This window comes from Gymnogyps californianus, chromosome 13, assembly GCF_018139145.2.
Source record: "Gymnogyps californianus isolate 813 chromosome 13, ASM1813914v2, whole genome shotgun sequence".
NCBI classification, from domain to species: Eukaryota; Metazoa; Chordata; class Aves; order Accipitriformes; family Cathartidae; genus Gymnogyps; species Gymnogyps californianus.
Window position 1 is genome coordinate 1485024 of NC_059483.1, and position 20639 is coordinate 1505662.

Here is a 20639-nt window from a genome sequence, read left to right on the forward strand (position 1 = left end):
TATGGTAGATTCAAAGTCACATTCCCTGCGAGCCTCAAAGCCTGATTTTCTCCACCACCCAGCAGCATAAAACTCCAACAAATGTTGCATTAAAATCCTCATAACTCCAAAATCCACATATGTAGAGTTGCTATAGCAACTGTCGCCTCAAGCCTTCCCAGGGGAGAAAATAAATGTGTGTCCTACCTGGTTAATCGGTATTTGTGTTACAAAGAATTGAAGAGTAACTTAGTTTCACCAAAAAATAGAACACACACTGAAGTGCTACCATGTTAATGTGACATTATTTAATCTGAATAAGAATCCACTTTGCATTTGCCTTCAAATTATAGTATTTATGTAACATTCAACACAGTAAGTAAAACTGTTGCTGCCAAATATACCTGACTTACCCTGCTTATTGATTTGAATAAAACGAGCCTTAAAAAAAAAAAATAGAGAAGCAAGGAGGAAGGTGGAAGAGTAGATGGGATTAAGGACTGCAAATTTCATAGTGATTATATTACAATAAAAAACCCCAAACCCTACAACCAAAGGTTCATGCAATCTGGATGCAAAAATAAGCTGATGGAAGATGATGACTGTATGGTCATCTTTTCCCCATTTCTCATCATTCCGGGGTGAATAAAGCGCCCAAGCAGGAAGACCACACTGGCTGAGAAGCCATCATCACTCAGAGTCATGATTACAACTTTTTTAATTTGAAAAAAGTCCTGAAAATAATTCAAGGAAAAAAAATCTCATTTGGAGAATATATTCAGGAGCATGTTGACACTTATTACTAGCTTGTAGACATATACAGAAATGTATTATTTTAATCTTAGCAATTACTAAATAAAAGTAATCACAGCTACGAGGCAATAAAATCTCTGTGAAACATAAAAACATAACGATGACATATCCCTCTATATTAGTTCAACGACATAATTTGAGGAAATAAGATCTTAGGGGAATAGTCAACATACACAACTACATCTGTACATAGTTAAAGAGTACAGATACGGACTTCAAACCTGCGGAAACAATGATTTCTTTCAATCTAATGGTTATAGCTCCGGCAAGTTTCCAAATTGCACTCCTCCTTCAAAACCCGAAGAGCACGCTCACAGGAAGCCATACATCTGTACGTACTAATAAGCGATGCCGTCAGTCTGAGGAAAATGCCAAACGTGCTTGTAGAGTAATGCAAAGCAGCGTTAGGTATTGGGCAAGCGAAGTACCCAAGTGGATTCTGTCGTACCTGCTACCTAAAGCAGATTGATGTTCAGGTTTGCCATAAAAGGAATCTAATTTTTCAGTATTACATTCTAGGGATGCAGGAAATTTAATTTAAGCAACAGTATACATACATATATATATATGGTAATACTAAATAACCATAGGAGAAGCAAACAGCTTGTGATCTCATAGTCCTTCATAATTAGAGCTAAACATTGTTAGAAGAAAGGGAGAACACAGTGGCAAGAAAAAACCCCACCCTAACCAAGGCTATTTAACACAAACCCACAGGCAATGCCTCCTGCCCTATTAATCTCCGTACTCCACCAACAATACATGCAAATTCAACATTTCCATAGTCTCCTATCGCATCCTTCCTGTGCAAATTTTTTTGGAAGAAGAGATTATTTCCAAAAGCTTACTTTAAATCCGGGATGTGTTTTTTATCGCAGCTACCTTCCTAGGAGATTCTCCTGCAAACAAGGAGAAGGAGAGGGATGAAGCGCCTCTGGGAAGGCTACTGCTTCTTTAGGCTTTGCTGCCAGACTGTGAAGAGGCTCTGTTGCCTGGCTTTGCCACTTGCCACCAAGCGCCGGTGAGCAGGGACCCCGGGGCTGGGGACACACTGCCGGACAGACAGCCCTACGGACAGAGCTGCTGCGTGTTGGCTCCGTCGGAGGACGGTGAAGGCGAGTGTCTGTCTGCATGGCTGCTGAAGGCACTGACTGAGGATGCCACGCTCGGGTCTGGGAGGCGTACTTCTATCCGCCTGTCTCAGCCATCTTTTAATATTCACTTAATCGCAAATACAACTACGTTACACGAGAAAGGTTAAAAAAAAAAATGGTAACAAGAAGTGTTGAAAAGGTATTGTTTTTCCCGACAATAAATTGACTTCTATGTACACAAAAAGCAAAGCAGTATTTCAAGAACTCTACATATCACATTGATTTAACTACAGATGCTTTTTCCCCTTCACTTTGCTTTTACCATGAAAGTACTGCCTCCGGAAATCCGCAATGGTGTAAGTTTTAAAAATATTTACATTACGAGAGAGACTAATAATAAAAAAGCAAACTATTACTGCCACCTAGGAAGTGATGTTTCCAAGATGTGTTAGAGCATATCACATGCTCTTCCATGCTCTTGCTCTTTATAGTATCTGCAAAAGGAAAACAATAAAAATAAAATGAAAAAAAACCCCAAGAAATGAAAACGTGACTTCCTGAAACCAGGTTAATCTCAAAGACATCTCCTAAAACATCGCCCAAGCAGGAGCGCACTGCCAGGGAACAACCTTCCCGTGGAAGGAGCAAACACGGCATCCCCGCCGCAGCATCCCCCGGCAGCGGCACGAGCCTGGGGTCCCGAGGCACCACGCGAGGTGGAGCACGGCAGAGCTCCCCGTGCCGCACGCACGGACAGGGCACGGGGACTTAGCCCCAAACCGCTGGCCCCGATCAGCCCCGGCAATCCCCGACTGCAGTGCCCTGCCTCCGGAAACGAGTTAAAATCAGAAACAGATAACCAAAGTAAAAGTGGAGGAACAACCAACCGGGAGGCTGCAGGGACTAATGAATCCCTGGGGCAGGGCTGGGCAGGGTGCAAGGCGCAGCTTCCCGCGGGATGCAGTCCCACACCACCTCCATCCCTTCCCATCCTTTCACTTCCGCACTCTGAAATTTTGACTCAATTTGGTTTATTGATTTAGCCGTGCTTCACCTGACCTTCCAGAGCAATCTGTGCTCTTTTCAAGTGCCACTTTGTATTGACTCTGCCGTGGAGCTCTGACTCCTATAATTGGTTTAACAGCTCTTTGAGGCCACTTTGTTTCTGATAAGATACCTACACCTCTGCGGAGAATTTAAAATAGTTTTGTTGTCAAAAACAATTACACCAGGAGCGTAAGAGCAGCGTTTCATCCCTACGGTCCCTCTCCAAACGTTCAGGTTAACTAGCTGAGCAACACCAAGGCAGGAGCTGGGCAGCAAGCAGGGATGGACACCATCCCCTGTCCTCAACCCCCAAACCCCACTGACCCTTCAGCTGATAATGGTTTTGATTGGTAGGAGCTGCTCAGAGTTGAACAGTAAGTGACCCCTTCTTCTCTGTAGGGACCCCTCTCTATATTCAGTGGCTTTCTACCAAACAAATACTAAAGGAAGGATCTTTCTGAGCAAAGACATGGCACGATTCCAGTCCCCAGTACTGTGTCCTGGTCCTCAAAGGTTACACCAGCATTTTAGAATATATAATAACGGTCATAGGAAAACACAAAAAAACCCCCACGCCGAAACACAAGCCCCAAACCCTAGACAACAGCAGCGACTCCCAGATACGGAGCAACGGCTATGTGACCGCTGCATCAAAGCTGAGGAAACTCAAAGAATGGTGAAACGTGCTAAGGACAACCATATTCCACGCCCATTAGGAAATGACATGCTGCATTACCAGACTAAGCCTATAAATTATAACTGACCATGTGTTTTCTGAATTTTTAGATAGCGGACAAAGAAACTGGCTGAGTGAACGCAAGCTGTAAAAAGGTCAGGAATCTGCTTTTTCCATGTACCGCCTCCCATACACCTGATGTTTTATCTCCATCCTGTAGCACAGACTCTGATATCTGGCCTTCCTGAAACCATACAGCCTCCCTCCACTCTGCTGCAAATGCTACTGCTTGAATTATTTCCCTCTTATGAATTACTTGCAGCATACTTCTACTTCTTTTTTGTTGTTGTTATTTCCTACACTGAACAAGGTAGGTATTTTCAATATGCTTTCTACCAAACAACATTATGCTTGTATTTATTGATAAAATAAAATAAATCCATGCAATGAAATTCACAACATTATATATAACACCATTTCTCAGTTTAAAAGATTGTGTTGCATGAGATTTTCAGCAGGTGCAATTTCCATTTCAGCAAAGACCTGTGTGGCTAAGCATAAGTACAATATTTTCCAAAGAAAATATCTGACAGAAAATCGCTAGCAATCACCAAAAAGTACAATCCCCTCACTCCCACTCAAAAAAAAAAAAAAAAAGACAGAAAAGAAAGCAAAGCAGCAAAGCTCCTGCAGCTCAGTCTCTGCATAGAGCAGAAGGGGGAAGAAGCCCCAACAGCAAAGCCATAGGTGTAGCACTCAGATTTGGCACAGCGTACTGGACAAACGCGCTACAGCCAACGTCTGCCAACGCCACAGCCTGGGGCAGCTGGACAGTCCATCTATAGGGACCGTACATTGCACGCATGCACGTTGCATGCGTGCCCATTGCACAGGTACGATCACACTGGGCGGTTTGTTGGACAAAACCCCGCAGCTTTCAGTCCAAGGACTCGCAGTAAGCCCCAGCAGCACGTGAGGAGTTTGGGCTGGGACAGCCAGCAGACACTGAAGTCCCGTGTCCCCGGCGCCCGCCCTGTCGCGGCTGCCCGGGGGCTGCAGCGAGCAGCAGCAGCCAGTGCCACCGGCGCTGCGCAGCGGCACCGGGAGTTCCCCTGGGCTGGAGCACAGCAAAGGGAAGGGCTGTGTCCTTAGCCCAGTACCCTCTTCTGTGCTCTGTGTGAAATCGAGTTAATCGTCATCTCTTTTGCTGTCCTACATGAATTTGTACAAGAATCTTATGCTTTCAAAGTAGTACAGGGTAATTCAGCTCTATGACTACATGGAAACCTAAAGCTTTTGCTACTAAACAATTCTGAATGCTGGCAGCAGCCTTTGAAATTCTTTGGGTCTTTCTATCACTTGGTTAAATCTTTGCAGACAACAATCTAAAGCACTTCATCTTGGTCACCTGCAGGCCTAAAGCATTCCCAGGCAGGGAGCACAAAAGCCGCACTGTACTCCCTGCATCAGACCAAAGTTACAAACGGGCCCAACTGTGTTTAAAGCCGCTTCTGCTGTTTCTTATCTCTCCCTCGACAGGGAGAGCAGAGGTGTTTGAAGCATTTGTAAGACTTGGCAGACCTCCTTTCCAGTTGAATTTAATTCCCTTTAGGGACGCAATGGCTGCCTGTAAAGCCCACTGCAGAGGTGAGATGATACGTGAAAACCTCTATAACCTCTGCTTCCTCCTGGGCGACTCCATCTTCCACTGGCGGACTGAGGCCAAAACAATTGCAAATCTCTGTACAACCCACCTCCTGAATTGTAAAGAACAAAGCTGTGGTGCAGGCACCTTCCTATGGAAGAGACTTGTAGCCAAAGCATGGACCTGCCCAAATGACATCACTGTCTTCCTGCAATTTTACTTCAAAAACCCATAAGTTTAACAACTGCAAATTTGGAAATTATATCCCTGGCACAAAATGAGATGTGTTAGCTGGGATCTGAAATTTGCTCACTCATTTAAAAGATGCAATAATTTTATCCACAGCGGTGAGCTTGCCCACGCCTTGAGTTAAAGAAAAAACGTTAAATGAAGACAGAGGCGAAAAAAAGGAGCAAGAAGCCAAAGCTCTTTCCTGCACAGGGAAGCTTGGGTTCAGTAAGTGGGGATAACTGACAGTACGCTACTAAATCCATGCAAGATCTGTGGGAGAGCATTTGAGGTGAGGTCAATGATGCCCAAATTCAGCTGGAGTATGCCGCAGGTAAGGTGACACGGCAGTGCTTTCCTCCGGGCTGGGGAAGTAGATGGGGTCAGGGCTGGGGAGGGTAAAACAGTCTGACAGCAGTTCAGGACAGCCTAATATTTTCATTTCTCCCTAAAGACTAGGCTTGCAGGTATTTGCCAAATCACTCTGAAATTACAGCTATCTCCAAACAAGATTTAGAGAGAAGTAAAACCAGATCTCTATCACCCAGCATTAGCTGGAGCCGCTTGGGCAGCAACAGGAACGTGCAGAAGGGGCCCGAGAGCCAGGAGGTAACTGAAGTTGCAATGCTCAGTCCCTCACAGTTTGATTCAGCCCTACACATTGCAATAGTAGATCGATTTTTCACCTCTTGAATACTGTTTACCCAAAACACACAGAGTAACTAAGGTTCTCCCTTTTTAAATACTCTAAGTGCAAATCTGAAAAGGTTTTTTCTTGCCAACAGACCTTCCGACAATGTTTTGGAAAATGAATCATGTTGTCCTCTGGCTGTTTATTGTAGCCTGCTTTCTCCAAGGCCACCATCCCCACCAATAAATATAATAAGAAGGGAGTGACTTTCTCCTTGTTCCTTTGTGTAAGACAAGGGAGGCTGTTAACGTTCGTACCTAACCCATCACAGCATCAGCTGCAACATGTTGGGTTGGGATCCCAGCTAACTGCTGGTCCCGGCAGAGCCGATTCAATATATTTACAAAGAGCACTTTAAACCTGATTTCTGTTGGCAGCAAAGCCCAAAGTTGACCAAGTTTTGCATCTCTTCATGTGCACAACTGCTCTGATTGCCAGGGCGTATTTCCCTAAGCTGCCCAGCTCCTTTGCTCAGCGCCCGAGCAGCCGTGAGCGCGGGATGGAAGTGATGTGCACTTGAGCCCTGTGACAGACACACCGCAGCCTCCCCTGCAGCATCTGAAGCCTCCCAAAGCCAACGGGAATCTTTTAATCGAGTCTGATGGCGCTTTGCAATAATTCATTTTTGTAACAATCCAACTAATGGATTAGACCCTAATGCTTGGATACTTTTTCTTAAGTTGCCTAAGTGTAACATTTTGGACTGGCTTTTGGTGAATGAACTCTGTGGGCTTAAGTGGACCTCACTTATGAAGAGAAGCAACCTAGAATTCACTCCAGGACTCTGGCTACACCCTTGCCATGAGCTATAGGGTAAGTCTACCCGGGCTAGTTTAAAAATAAGCCATGCAGAATGCAGTGTCAGTCTAGTCTCAGCAGCTGGAGCTCAGGACAGACTATTTACCCTGCGGTGTAAATGTGCCCTGAGGCTGCTATTTGTGAAGCAGAGCACTCAGACTGCACACTGCCCTCAGTGCTGAACTCCAGATGCGCAGGAGTCCACTTGACTATTTTTTGACAGTTTTTTTGCTTACATCTTGTATTCAAAACGATTTAGTTAAGAGATGCCTCTTTCTGGACAATATGACAGCTAATTCCCACTTACCCTACTGAAAAGATACAATTGAAATGGATGCAACAATAAAACTAATGGCTAATATGATTGCTATTGATCATTTGCCAGTTTATCAGATGAATAGCCCACCAGCTAAATGGAGAAGGAAAATAGTGCTATCTATTGCACGTCTCAGTAATGAGCTAACTGGATAGCTCATTTCAAAATCTATGTAAAGCTGAACATCAGTACGTAATTTATAACTGCAATGAATCCTGACACATCAGATGCACGTTTGTTCATTTTCACCTACCTTTTCAGCTGACTGGGCAGTGCCAAAAAATATTGGAATGAAGGCAAGCCATACTATACAGGTAGTGTACATAGTGAATCCAATGGGTTTAGCTTCATTAAAATTCTCTGGGACACCCCGAGTCTTGATGGCATACACAGTACACGTAACCATTAGAAGAATGCTATAACCCAAGGAACAAATGATTTGTAGATCCGTAATGTCACATTTGAGAACTCCTCTGGCTTGATCAGGGTTCATAGTTTTCTGCTCATCATAATCTATGATGATGTTGGGTGGGTCAACTGCAAACCAAATAAAGACACCTAGAAGCTGAACAGATATCAAACTCGACGTGATCGCCAGCTGCGACGTGGGGCTTATAAGCCTAGGTGCAGTCACTGACTTTTTGCCCTGTTCAAATATGCGGTAGATGCGGTTTGTTTTAGTTAACAGGGCTGCATAGCTGATGCACATCCCCAAGCCCAAGAAGATACGCCGGAAGGAGCACACTGCAACGTTTGGTTTGGCGATCATCAGAAACGTGATTATGTAGCACAGAAAGATCCCTGTTAACAGGACGTAGCTGAGTTCCCTCCCAGAAGCCCGGACAATGGGAGTGTCGTTATATCTGATGAACGTTGCCATGACAAAAATGGTGGCAATAATTCCCAGCATAGCCAAGAAGACGGGAATCACAGCCCAGGGCGAGTGCCACTCCAGCTTGACGATGGGTATCGAACGGCACCCCGTTCGGTTCTCGTTGGGCCGCTCATTGTATGAGCAGAGCAGACAAGTCACCTCGTCAGCCTGGTACTGATAGCCGTCGCAGAGCTCGCAGTGCCAGCAGCATGGCATTCCCTTCACCATCTTCTTCCTCTCTCCCGGCTTGCAAGGCAGGCTGCAAACTGAGGATGGGACTTCACGTACTCCTTTGCCCCACTGCATTTCGTCGATCTACAAGACGTGAAATAGAAAGAGGCTGGTTATTTAGATGTTACTGTCAGACAGCCGGGGTGGGAATGGAAGGGGGGAGGACCAAGGGGGAACCTACAACAGAGAAAAACCAAATGGATAAACTTTATATGCGGTAGACTCCTGGAAAAGCCCCAGGAACCACACACGCTAGTGTCTTTGCACGGGACTCTAATACATGGCTGTATTTACTGCCTTCATTTTTCATTTTTATTAGTAGTTCTGGTGGAATGACACCCAACATCATATAAAACAGGAGAGTGTTTTATCACTCTACTTGAGGTTTCATGAAACCTCTTCCTTGTTTCATGAAAATTAGTAAGAACACCGCAATGGCTTGAGGGAAGGCAGGAGTTACAGTCACAAAACTGCTTTCCATGCATCTAGAGCTTAGGGCTTCTTACCGAGACCAGAACAAGAGATATCCCTTCCTGGAACTACTACTGACCAGGTTAATATTTTAAATGAGGTGGAAATGTGTCTTAGGTAGGGCATGGAATCAGTGAGAACGTGGCAAGACCTGCAATATGAGCCATGTGAGAAATATGGAGGACAAAGAAAATAGTTGTCAATGAAAAATGCAATAATTAGATAGTATTTCATTTCAAAGTCACATTCTGCTTTTGAAATACCATACATGCTTCTTGGAATGCAAATTATAAATGATTATATTAAATAAATGGAAAGTCTCACTTGTTCTGCAGTCTTAAGAGACCTAAACTTCAAAGCATGTGCACAAAGGCTCCCAAGTACTGCAGAAAACTAGACTCACAAATCATTTCAAAATATTCCACACTAAAGCCACTGATCAGTTTCCAAGAACAAGGGAGGTTTAGCATTGGAACCCCCCTGAAATAGTCCAGACTGGAACCACTGGGAAGGTCCTGACATTCCGAGCACCAATTCATTGCACCAATTACCAACTCAGCTGCCGAGCAAAATTTCAGTGGCTCCAATAGTTGGAGGGTGTGTGTGTCTTTTCCAAATATAAAATCTGATCTCCTGGGATAGATGTGAATAAGTGTTATTAAAAACAAATTTCAGCTGGTTTTTTTTAGGTTACTTCAATGCTTACAATCTCCACTATTTTTTCTACAAGTAAAAAATTCTAAGATCAGTTAAGCTGATTCTTGAATCAGCTGCCTTGATTATTAATGTATACAGGAAGACTGGGGTTTGCAAGTCTTAAATTGAAGGATTAAGGTGCACTTTCCTAATTTAATTCAAAATAGATCCTGTATCATCTTCATGTCATATATTTGGAAAAAACCCTAGTCACACACTGCTCAAATACTATACTACCAAGAGTCTCTGCTGTGAATGTTATAAAAATAATCCCTCAATAACAGATATTCTAGAGGCCTGCCACTGCTTGAGAAACTTCATTAACCTTCAATATTCATAACTTATTCTGGGGAAAAAAAAAGCAGATCCATGAACTCTTCTTTCATACTGCACTGAGCTGAAGGTATGTAGCTTACAGAAGCTGAAGGAACACTGATGATAAAGGAGAATACAAAGACTCATGTAATTGCACGGGGAAATGGTAGTTTGGTCTTACTGGAAGAGCGTGCACAAGGAGCCAGGAAATCCATTTCTACGCCCAACTCTGTCACTGCTCCGACTAGTAAAGGCTAGCAAGCCCTTTACAAACCTGGAGTTGAATTCCCAGGTTGTGCATATGCCTCGCAAGAGAGCTGGAGTAAGCTGGCACGTGTGAGTGTAACTTGCTGCAGAGGCATGACAAAAGATGTTAGCAGGAAAGAGAACCAGAGAGATGGTGAGTAAAGAGAACCAGGGCCGAGATTTCCGACCTGTAAAGCAGGTGTGAAAGATTTCATAACAATTCCTTAAGAAACCAACTGACCGACAGTTTGCATCTTCTTTTACTCTTCTTAATCACTGATTTGTATCTTGCCCTTTTAAAAAGTAGACTGAGACAGGGTAACTATAACTTACCTGTACAGCTAGAAAGTGAGACACATCGATCCAGTCTGGAGCCTCCATTTTCTATCATAACTGTTAAACATAGACATTACTTGATGCCCTTTTTACAGCATGCATTGATATGAAATGAGAAAGGCATCCTAATTGCATGGATTTTGATCCAGTCTGCAGTGATGAAAGGATTTGCACCAATTTTCTGCATGCTAATATCTCACAGAACCACAGAATTATTAATGTGTTATCATATCCCCACCCCCCCTTCTGACTACAAAAGGATGGATTTCCATATTCTGAAAACGTATTCCATGGCATTGCTGGGACAGCCTAAAGGTACTTTATTCTGCGCAGATACTGTGTGTAAGGAGATAAATAGAAGATCAGGCAAAATTATGGAAAGTCCTTTTTCTGGTCTCCTGGGACGACACCATGATAACTCTGTATCGCTGGCCTCAGAAAGATTTGCAGTGTTCTGCTGCTTCTGGCGAGAAATTAATGATGAAAACTGCCTGTCAGATAATGCATCTGGCACCAGAGCCTGGCGCTGGGAGATGTGAATTCGAGTCAAACTAGAGACAATTTCCCCACTCAGAAAAGAATATTTTTGAAAAAATTTTTGTCTTTGAAATAAATTATTGTTTCATAACTCCCTTCAGAAATGCAAACAAAAGCAATAAAATGTTCATCTGTGCATTTGGCTGCTTTAGGATCAGAATAATTGTGCCTGATGTACTTTTTGTCTGTCCCCCTTTTCCCCTCCCTCCTTCTTCCATCTTCTACTGCAGTTTCCTTGAAATAACTTAGCTTTTGAAAACCTGTACCTAAAAGAGACTTCTATTGTGGCAAGTAATTGTTATAGTCAGCCATTTCCTGCATTTACTTAAATCTAAACCTGCTTATAGTCAATGACTTTTTCCCAATACTTTTGGTCACTATGAACTGGAAACTGCCTACTTAAAGATTCTGCTGAGTTCAGAGTTTCAGGATCAGGATCATAAAATCCTGATAAAACAGCAAGGATAACTTTTGTCCACAACTACTGTAAGAGGATCTTCAACAAAAACAAAATAGCAGGGCATTTCATTCAGGGGCAGGAACCGCAGCGCTGGTTTGGCCGCTTCTTTCTTAACGTGTCCGTGGGACGCAGCCACGGTGCAGCCCGCTGCCGCGTCCTGCCCAAGCTCTCGCTGATGGCAAACCAGCAGCGGGAACGTCCGAGCAGCGTTCGGAGATACAAACCACAGAAAACAGAGCCGCAGACTGCCACCACAAGGCTAAACTTCTTGCACATTACCTCCTATTTTTAAAGGAGAGATGTGACAGAAGTAATAATGGTTTTGAGGATGATGATTTCCAAGACGGTTGTTTCAATGCGCAACCAACCTTGCCTGCCAAGATTCATAACTAAACCTCATCTATTAAAAACACAAATGACAAGATTAACTAGAGAAATGGCAGATCCAGGACTCAGGAGGTTCACGCTCCTTTGCTGACCCTGCCCCCAGGACAGTTTGATCAACTTGGGCAAGGCTCTTCATGTCTTTTTTTCTTCCATTTTCCCACCTACAAGCTGGAGGTACTGTCAGTTATATTTATAACAAAGACCTATAAAAATCTCTGAGACCCATGGAGGAAGAGTGCTATATACTTACAAATCCTACATTTCTATAAGCAAATATAATAAACTCTTATCCCATAGTCAAAAAGTGATTACCTGAAAATGCTAATCCTAATCTAGAAAGCAGTAAGTAAACAATCATGAGAAAGTACTCTTGCAATTAATACAAAAGTTGCTTTTTTTATGTAGAACCTTCCATTTCAGTTATATATAGAAATAGCACACAGAGGATTAGGGAAGTTATTTTTCCCAAACCACCACCACTTACAGATGTAGCCAGACACACTGTACTCGCAGCTATCCAACAGTTTCGCATCCTGAATTTAGCACTTGACCAAGGCAGTACCGAGGGACACAGTGAACTCCCCCACTACAATTCTGCCAGGTTTGGGAAGGATGCAAAACCTAGACTGCACTAGATGCTGTAGACACATGTGTCCAATGTCCTGAAAAATCACCTGTCTACCCATCACCCACTTACGCTAAGTGGCACATCTTCAACAGTATGATGTGCAGACGGATGCTATTATAGCTCATGCACCGATGAATCGATCTGATAAATAGGAAAAAAAAACCAAACCACAACTGGTTCATTGCAGGAAATTCAGAACAACTGATGAAAAAAGAACTTCAAAGTTGGCCCTGCTCCATGGTACCTGGATCCCCTAGAGCCGCTATGTTACAGTGGGACGCTACAGTTTGCCCTACCACCACAGTACAGAGGAAAAAACCAAAACCAAAAAACAAACAAAGAAACAAACAAAAAAACCCCAAAAGAAAGAAAAAGTTCCCTCTCAGATCCAGTGCCTTCCCCAGAACCACAGGGCAATGCAGCATCCGTCTGGGTTAGGGGTTAACTCTCACTCTTTTTTCCCCAAGCTCTCCCAACTCCTCCGTATCGCCCAGTTCATAAATGCCTCGAGCTAGAGGGATGGGATCCATTTCCAATATAAATTCTCATTATGTTCACTGCAGAACAAACATTAACGAGAAATGCTTAGTCTGTCTCATAAGGCCTAACATAATTGTTCATTTTAATGAATAAAGTAACTCAATATATGTGTATAATTTAAACATTGCTTTTTTCCTCACCACCACAAACATTTATGTAATAAGCTATTTGTTCTGAACTAAATTGTTTCATGCAATGTTTGATTAAAATAAAAATCAGTACAAAAATAATTACATTAGTGATAATTAACCTAACTCAGGGAAAAAAATAGCCACGTTCCCTGATATGACTTTCATAACAACTGTGCCATTAATTTCACAGATACAGTAGAAAACAATTGCGGAGGATTGTGCTCAGATTTATTGCCACCTTACAGATTGCTTTTAGACTCCAGTTACTAAGTCAGCAGTTCAAACAGTTTTTGTATATTCAACTTTACAGATGGCAATACTTGCATGACTTAGCTCTTAGGGCTTAGCTATTAATGTCTTGTAATTAGTTCCTAAATCCAGGGCTTTAACATGATAATCGTTTTAAGCTAAGAATGTGTCAATAACACATAGTCAACAGAGCCTTCTGCAAAATATCAACTAAAATCCCTTCAATAGATAACAGCAACGATAAACCGAACTACCAGAGAAGGACGCAAAGCTCCTCCAATGACTTGCCCAGACACTGCAAATAAGGTGCTTCACCTCATAGTGTAGCTTGTTTTAATTTCACTGCCTGCAGGGGATTGACAGGAAAGCCTTAAGAGGAGTGCGGAGCCTGCAAGGTGATGAATGCAAAAAATCCCGATAGTTTTTGCTTGTGACAAACAAATAACTGCATTCTGAGCAGGTTAATGCATTTTCAGGATAGCGCAAAAAATCCCCAGAAACTACAAAACCTCTATTTAAACAGAAAGATTGCTTTCTCAGCGGCAGCGTACCAGCTCCGGGAAGCCGCTGCATCCCTTCCCCTCCCCGCGGGGACCGAAGCCGCCGTCCCACCCCAGCTCCTCCGCAGGACCCGGCTCCGCTCGCCCCCGCACCCCCTGGCTCAGGAGTCATCCTCAGTCAGCCCAGTTACACCCCGGCACCCTGAAGTGAGGTAAAGACTGAGCTCTGGTCCTGCCTCTTGATTTTCTTTCTGATTTCTTGTTTGAAATCAAAGTCAAAATCCCACTACTGCAAAGCGGTTTTTAAAATCTGTGCAGGGCAGAAGTAGGACACGTTAACCAGCAGCCCCCCAAACCCAGAGATAACCGTGTTTAAACCCGATCCCCAGCTGCTGCAAGAGCATCTCTGCTGGGACGGGGGTGCTGCAGCCCCGGCAGAGCCCGGGGCACCCCTGCTCCCCACAGGGCATCCGAAATCTGGTCCTGAGCTCTGCAGCTCACCCCTGCCTCATGACAGCTCTTTTTTCCCCCCATACTTTCAGTGCCGTTCCACAGAACATCTCATCCGTGAGATGGAGCATCAACCCGGCACTGCCTCCCTCCTGACACCAGAGACGATGTGGTTTGTGCTAGCGAGTGTTTTGAGGTGTCGTGGGACACTTCAAAAGAAAGCTACTTTAGAGGAAAAGCAAAATCTCCTAAGTTTTCCTGCTCTGCTGCATTAATTATCTTAATCCCTCCAATCTATCTTCTTTATAAACAGAAGTTAAACATCCTTATATATGTTTTTGTTCTGGTTTCTCCTACTGCCACCCTTCTTGTTTCTGCCCTAATGCAACAGCGACTGCTGTGGGAACAGACAGTGTCCTGTCCATAAACACACACAGGACAAGCAAATCACGACTTTCTAATTGAAGGCGACGGAAACTCATGGCTTCTCAAAGTCTTCCAGCCAAAAACACTTGCAATTTTTCATTGTCCGCACAAATCAGAAAAATTGTCAAGAAATCGTGACAACATTCCCCTAATGCCAGACCCTCATCTTCACACCTGCCGATGCAGATACCTATTAATGAGCAAAATGCCCCCAGGATCAGCCTCACCCAGGAACCGCACAGCTCCCATTTCTTCCTCTCATTCATGTTGTGACAGCTCCCGGGAAGCCCCAGCGTGGGCAGGGATCCCACAGCGCAGAGTGCTGTACGAACGTGTGCGGAAAATAACTTCCCTTAAAGCTTCTGGAAGACACGGGGCTGGCTCCCACATTTATTCCCGTGGGAGGAGGACGGGGCTGCCCTGCGGGGGAGAAGCCTGGCACCCTGAGCAGCACTGGGAGATGCGGGGATGCCGTCAGACCCGCCCCGGGGCTGCTGCGGGGGTCTGCATCCCCACTGCCTTCTGGGCTGGCGTGCCAGTGTTTCACTGGGAAACCGGTGGAGGCTTAAACTGAAATACTGGAGGTCAGTCATCTATCTGTGTTCTCTAGTAAGAAAACTCTAATTTCATTTTAGCACCTTAAACACCTGCAGGTGCATTGGGGAGAGGCTCCCTCCCGCTCTGCTCCTCTCGCACCGAATATTCAGCCGTGTGTTACCTACCGCGGGTAGAAATTCCCCTGGCACTGGTTCTTGCCACCTAGGGTAAAGGACAGTTGGTATTTGGGTACACATGCAACAATCTGCATAGCATCTGCATCACATTTTATTTAACATGTTACATTAATTATGATTTAAACTTCAACTAAAAACATCACTTTTGTTCCTACACTGTAACTGTTTTTTGATGATCTCATAATAAGCAGTTCTTAACCTACATATAAACCTCATTTATTTTTCCTCTTTCCTTATCTTACTTTTTCTTTCATTTAATATTTGTCATCATTTTCTACCAATCTTACCTGCTTTAAGGACACCAGAAGCAAGTTACACTGAGCACTTATAATAACATCTTTAATGAGATCCAAAGGCTATTTGTTCTACATTGAAGCAAGGACATTTTTAGCACAACACTGATGTAGAGAAAAATGCTTAATCTACAATTTTTGCAAAAATGCTTATTATCATACATTTCTGTTGACACACAACAAACCCCAAAATTAATTATTATAATGCTTTTATATCTGATTACAGCTTTGTGTTGTCTTCTCACTAATGGAAGGGAAGGACCATGCATCTTCAGTATTCATCCTGCATCCTCTGCATGATTTTTTTTTAATTAAAAAAGAGCATGTGCTTCCAAATGTGCATTTATAATACACAATTCCTATCTATTTAAATTGATAGGCTATAGCAAATCTGTCTTCCGAAAGCAGAGGTCATCTAAGACAATTTTTCATCCTTAAGTGGCTTAGAATGAGAGTGGCTGTAATCAGCCCCAAGCCAAGGACTGAATGACAGGGCGTTTGGGGGTTTACGCTGCTGCCCTTTGTGCTGTGCCCAACATTCCCTTCCCAGCACATCCCATTGTCAAACTGGTCAAAAGAGAATCCAGTCTAATAGTCGTCTTCCATATCTCACAAAATAGGCTAAGCTCATGGCGCTCTTAATATTTTACACACAGAAAATAACATCTCCTACGTGGGGAGCAACACTGCCATTCTTACACACTGGGCTTAATTTCAGACTAGCATGTATTCACTTGAAAATTAATAAAACCAGCCCTCATTGTCTATCGCTGTTCATTCTGCTGCAGTCATTTTTTTTTTTCCCCTCAACCACCAACAGATATTTTTAGGGGAAGTTCAGTCTCCAAGTGCTTTCCTTCAATTCCTGCTACAACCTAGCACAGAACAAACCTGTGTAGCATAAATTATCTGATTTTTTGCTTTTTTTGAAGCATGTTCTAAAGGCACCCGTTGTTGAGGGAAGAGAGGGGAAAGGAAAACCTATTGCACTGCATTGAGGGGATATTTACACATCAGATTTCAGCTTCATACAGGGAAAATGACAGCTCACTGTGGGACCAGCCCGGAACACCTTAATCAAGTGACACTCCCACTGATTTCAATTGGAGCTTTCCTTCAGTGAGGAATGACAGATCAGTGTTTAATTATACTATAAATCACCTTGAAATCACCAGCAGGTTACTCAAGAGACACAGCTATGAGGGAGAATTTACCCTAAAAAGTGCTAACACTGTTACAACTTTTTTTGGGGGGGAAGATCTAACTAATGTGGCGCAGGGATTATGAAAAATAACCACCTCTTTTTAGTTCAGCTACTGGTTCATACTGTACGGACCACAGACAAGTAATCTGCCAATGTTTAAGTGTGCCAGTGTCAGAAGTCCTGCAAATCCATTTATCAGGTGCCTTACCCCACTCCCAGGCAGCCTCAGCTCTTTCCTGGCCCAATTCCCGCATTTCTGGCATCCCCCTGAGCCAGGGCCATGCTCACTAGGATGCTCCGTGAGCCTTGCCAAAGGAACTCTCTACTGAGTACGTGGAAAGGGTGGTTTTTCAAACTCCTCTAGCTTGGCCTGATGAAGATGGATTTTAATGGCCATAACCAAAGGCAGCTCTTTGCCGTGCAGGTCTGCGCCCATCCTTGATTCAGACCAGCACTTTCGCATTACTCAGAAATATTGTAATTTTTTTCTAGATTGAATCTCAGAAACAGGTAGGTATTTTTGACATTTTTTGCAAATGTTTCAAAAAAATATTCTTCTCAGATATCTGTAGAGAGGAAAGATCAATGATTTAAGATTGGAAGCGACAGACAGAACTGAAAGCATCAGACTTTTTTTTTAACTAATAAGCGATACAATAGCCTTCACTCCCAGCAGTGTTGGAAAGCTGATTATACGAGCAAGATGGTACGCGCTGTGCCTCAGCAGCCACAAGGCATAAAGGACGTGCAGCACTCAAAGCAAGAGCTATGCAGAAACACTTTTTACACATCCTGTTTCGGTTCACCTTTACAAACAAGCTTGCTAAAAGTCAGAACTCTTTCTTTGATTCAATCTACAGAGCTAAATATTCTAGGAGAGGATCACCCTCCTTCATCATTTGATATTTATATTACTTTAAATCTATCATTTAACTAATGGGCCAAACAAGAATCCCCGAACAAAACCAAAATGAAGCCAACCATGTTGTGCAGAGAGCGAGATATGTGTGCGCTTTACTCAGGAGGACACAAAACCCCCTGCAATCTCAAGGCTGAGAAGACTCCTGCCATTCCCCTCTTACGTGACATTTTATCCAAAGAATGCCCCTTAGTGCTAGATGCAGCGTCACTCCAACCCTTCGCACCTGCCCCTTCAGAAAAGGCATCAGGAGAACGCTGCCGCAGGTGTGCGTTGCCCAGCTTACAGCCCAGCACCATGTCCTCGCTGTGCGCCATGCTCCGAGAAACCTCAATCCATCACGCTAGAAAAGAGCAAAACACCACAAAATGCTGAGACTTACTCAAACTTCTGTGAAGGGGCACTCAGGGATTGGCACACTTCTGGCTATGAACCCAGTCCCAGCAGCTGAACCGAGCTCAGTAATTCACCAAACTGGTTTGAACTCCATTACCATTAGCCTTGTTACAGAGCTGCACAGAACTTCACACACATTAGCCTCGTTAGAGAGCTCATGTCATACGGCATTTACGGTACGAAGGAGATGTGAGCAATACCCACTGCACACTAACGGCACGAGCTCATTTCGCTTCTTTAAAATGATCCATCTGCCAGCTACTGATTTCTTAAAAGAACTAATTGTAGGATGTGGGTCAAAAATAGTGAAGTCTTGACACAGATTATATTCCTGAACAGAAGTGGGTATGCTTCTTCCTGATCAATGACTGCACAAACTCTGAGTAGGAATTAGGATTTCGACTCAGAGGTATTTAGAGCAGACATGCCTACGTATATTCATAGGAATTCACATAAAGCAGTCCATTAAACGATATCAAGCCCTTTTAAAAAGCTGTGTGTTTTTAGCAGACGGGACCAGGAGCAGGATGGTTGTGCCACTTGGCAAAGCTCAGAGGTGGTGTCACTGGCAGAACTCGTAAGCCACGATTTCAGCCTGACAAAACGTCCACTCATCTCAGTGCTCATAACCTTTTGCCAGCTCCTGATGTTTCTCTTGTCACATATAAGGAGATAAAATTCTGCTTAATTAAAGGAGCAATTTACAGCTTGTCTGGCTACTAACTGGGACAATGAAAGCAGACCTATGGAACTAGCAGCCTGGACACCCCTCTCTTAAGCATTTAATGCTTTTTGGCATAAGCTGGCTTGTCCTTTAGTGTGAGATCTTCAGTGAAACACAGCTGAAAATGAAGCCTAGTACCTCTGATGAACAAGAACCGTCCACAGTGAGGAACGTGCTCCTTCACGCCAACAACAGGTCACGGTGCCCAAGTGACCATGGCACTGCCACTTAACCTGCCGCTGGGTCTGCCCCAGCACTCAGCATCTGTTATTAGAGAGACGAAGCACCAGACGGCGTCGTGTTCCCAGCCATCCCGCACACATCAAACACCAGGATCCCAATAGGAGTGGTCTGATCACAACAGGATTCATATACACTGCGATGCAAAACAAAAAGGGAAAAGATGAAAGATTTCATTTCAAAGTGAGGTGGCCCAGTTATGTACTTACATAAGAAAACCTGTTCAATATTTTACTATTCTGGTGGAAAGAGCATTAAACAAAGTTCGCTTCAATCACAGGTATTTCAGATCTTTACTTTCTTCCGCTTTTTAGGTTGGTTGGATATGTTTGCACGAATCTTATTTCAAATATATCCATGTTGCAGCTAGAATTTAAATAAGAAACTTAAATGTCATGAGGTATACAGTAAATAATTAGATAAGGCTACCTTTTGTATGACCCCTAACAGAGAAGGCTAAAATGGCCTAGCTGACTCCCAGGCTGTTTTCCATCCGAAGATCTCAGAGTGGTACACGAACGCAGCAGTACACGATAAATAGGACGAAGGACACCATCAGGTATAATAAAACCATGGCACAGCGAGATGAGAGGCCAAAGCCATCGGCACACAGTTTTCAGCATATGCCCACTGGCTCTACCCTAGCTTCCCACGTGTCTGTAGTTCTGTACCCGCTCAGTGCCCGTCCTACAGCATCGAGACTAAAGGGTTTCGTTGTGCACGACGACAAGAAACCCGCAAGCCAAAGTACCAAAGCACGTAGAATACAGCTCCACGTTAGGGCAAAGCAATTGCTTACCATTTAAGCAGTCAAAATCAAATGTTCAAACGCTTGTTTCTAACACGTTCCTAATGCTCAACAACTGGCAAGTTTAAGTCCTAAATAACAAGCCTGGATGACAATGGCACATCTAGAAGCAAATCCAGGAATTCTGATTTTTCTCCTGAAAACTCCTTTTCTGAGTTATTTTTCCTGGTATAGCCATAAGTTGACCTTACCCAAGTTTTGAGAAAAGGATTAGCCCTTTATGTTTGTTTATCTCTGCTTACGAGCTAATAACTTCTTTTTTCCCCTGTTATTTATGATTGTGAAAAAGGAATACTTCTGCCAAATCTGATATAGTACTTTCAAAACGGAAAGGGTAATAACTAGAGATGTACCAAATGGCATGTGTGTAATTTGGATAGCATTTATCTTGAAGTGCCTGCCAACTCAAAATGCTTTAGTTTATTTATCCTACTAATTCCCAAGCTGATTCAAAGACCAGTATTTGCTAGTCAAATTATTTGGTCCCATTTTTCCCTTTCTAAAGAATCAGCATCAATGGTACAGTAATTTTCTCATCGTGTCTAGCGTGCATGGCT

General features: G+C 43.5%; 1 protein-coding gene across 2 annotated transcripts in view; it reads right to left on the minus strand.

Moving 5' to 3' along the window:
* GRM7 (glutamate metabotropic receptor 7) overlaps positions 1-20639 on the minus strand; it is a 285536-nt gene that overhangs the window by 35230 nt on the left and 229667 nt on the right. For both annotated transcript variants that reach the window (XM_050904716.1, XM_050904717.1), the window contains exon 8: positions 7541-8476. In XM_050904716.1, the coding sequence (XP_050760673.1) occupies positions 7541-8476 (936 nt within the window). The remainder of the gene's footprint in view (positions 1-7540; positions 8477-20639) is intronic.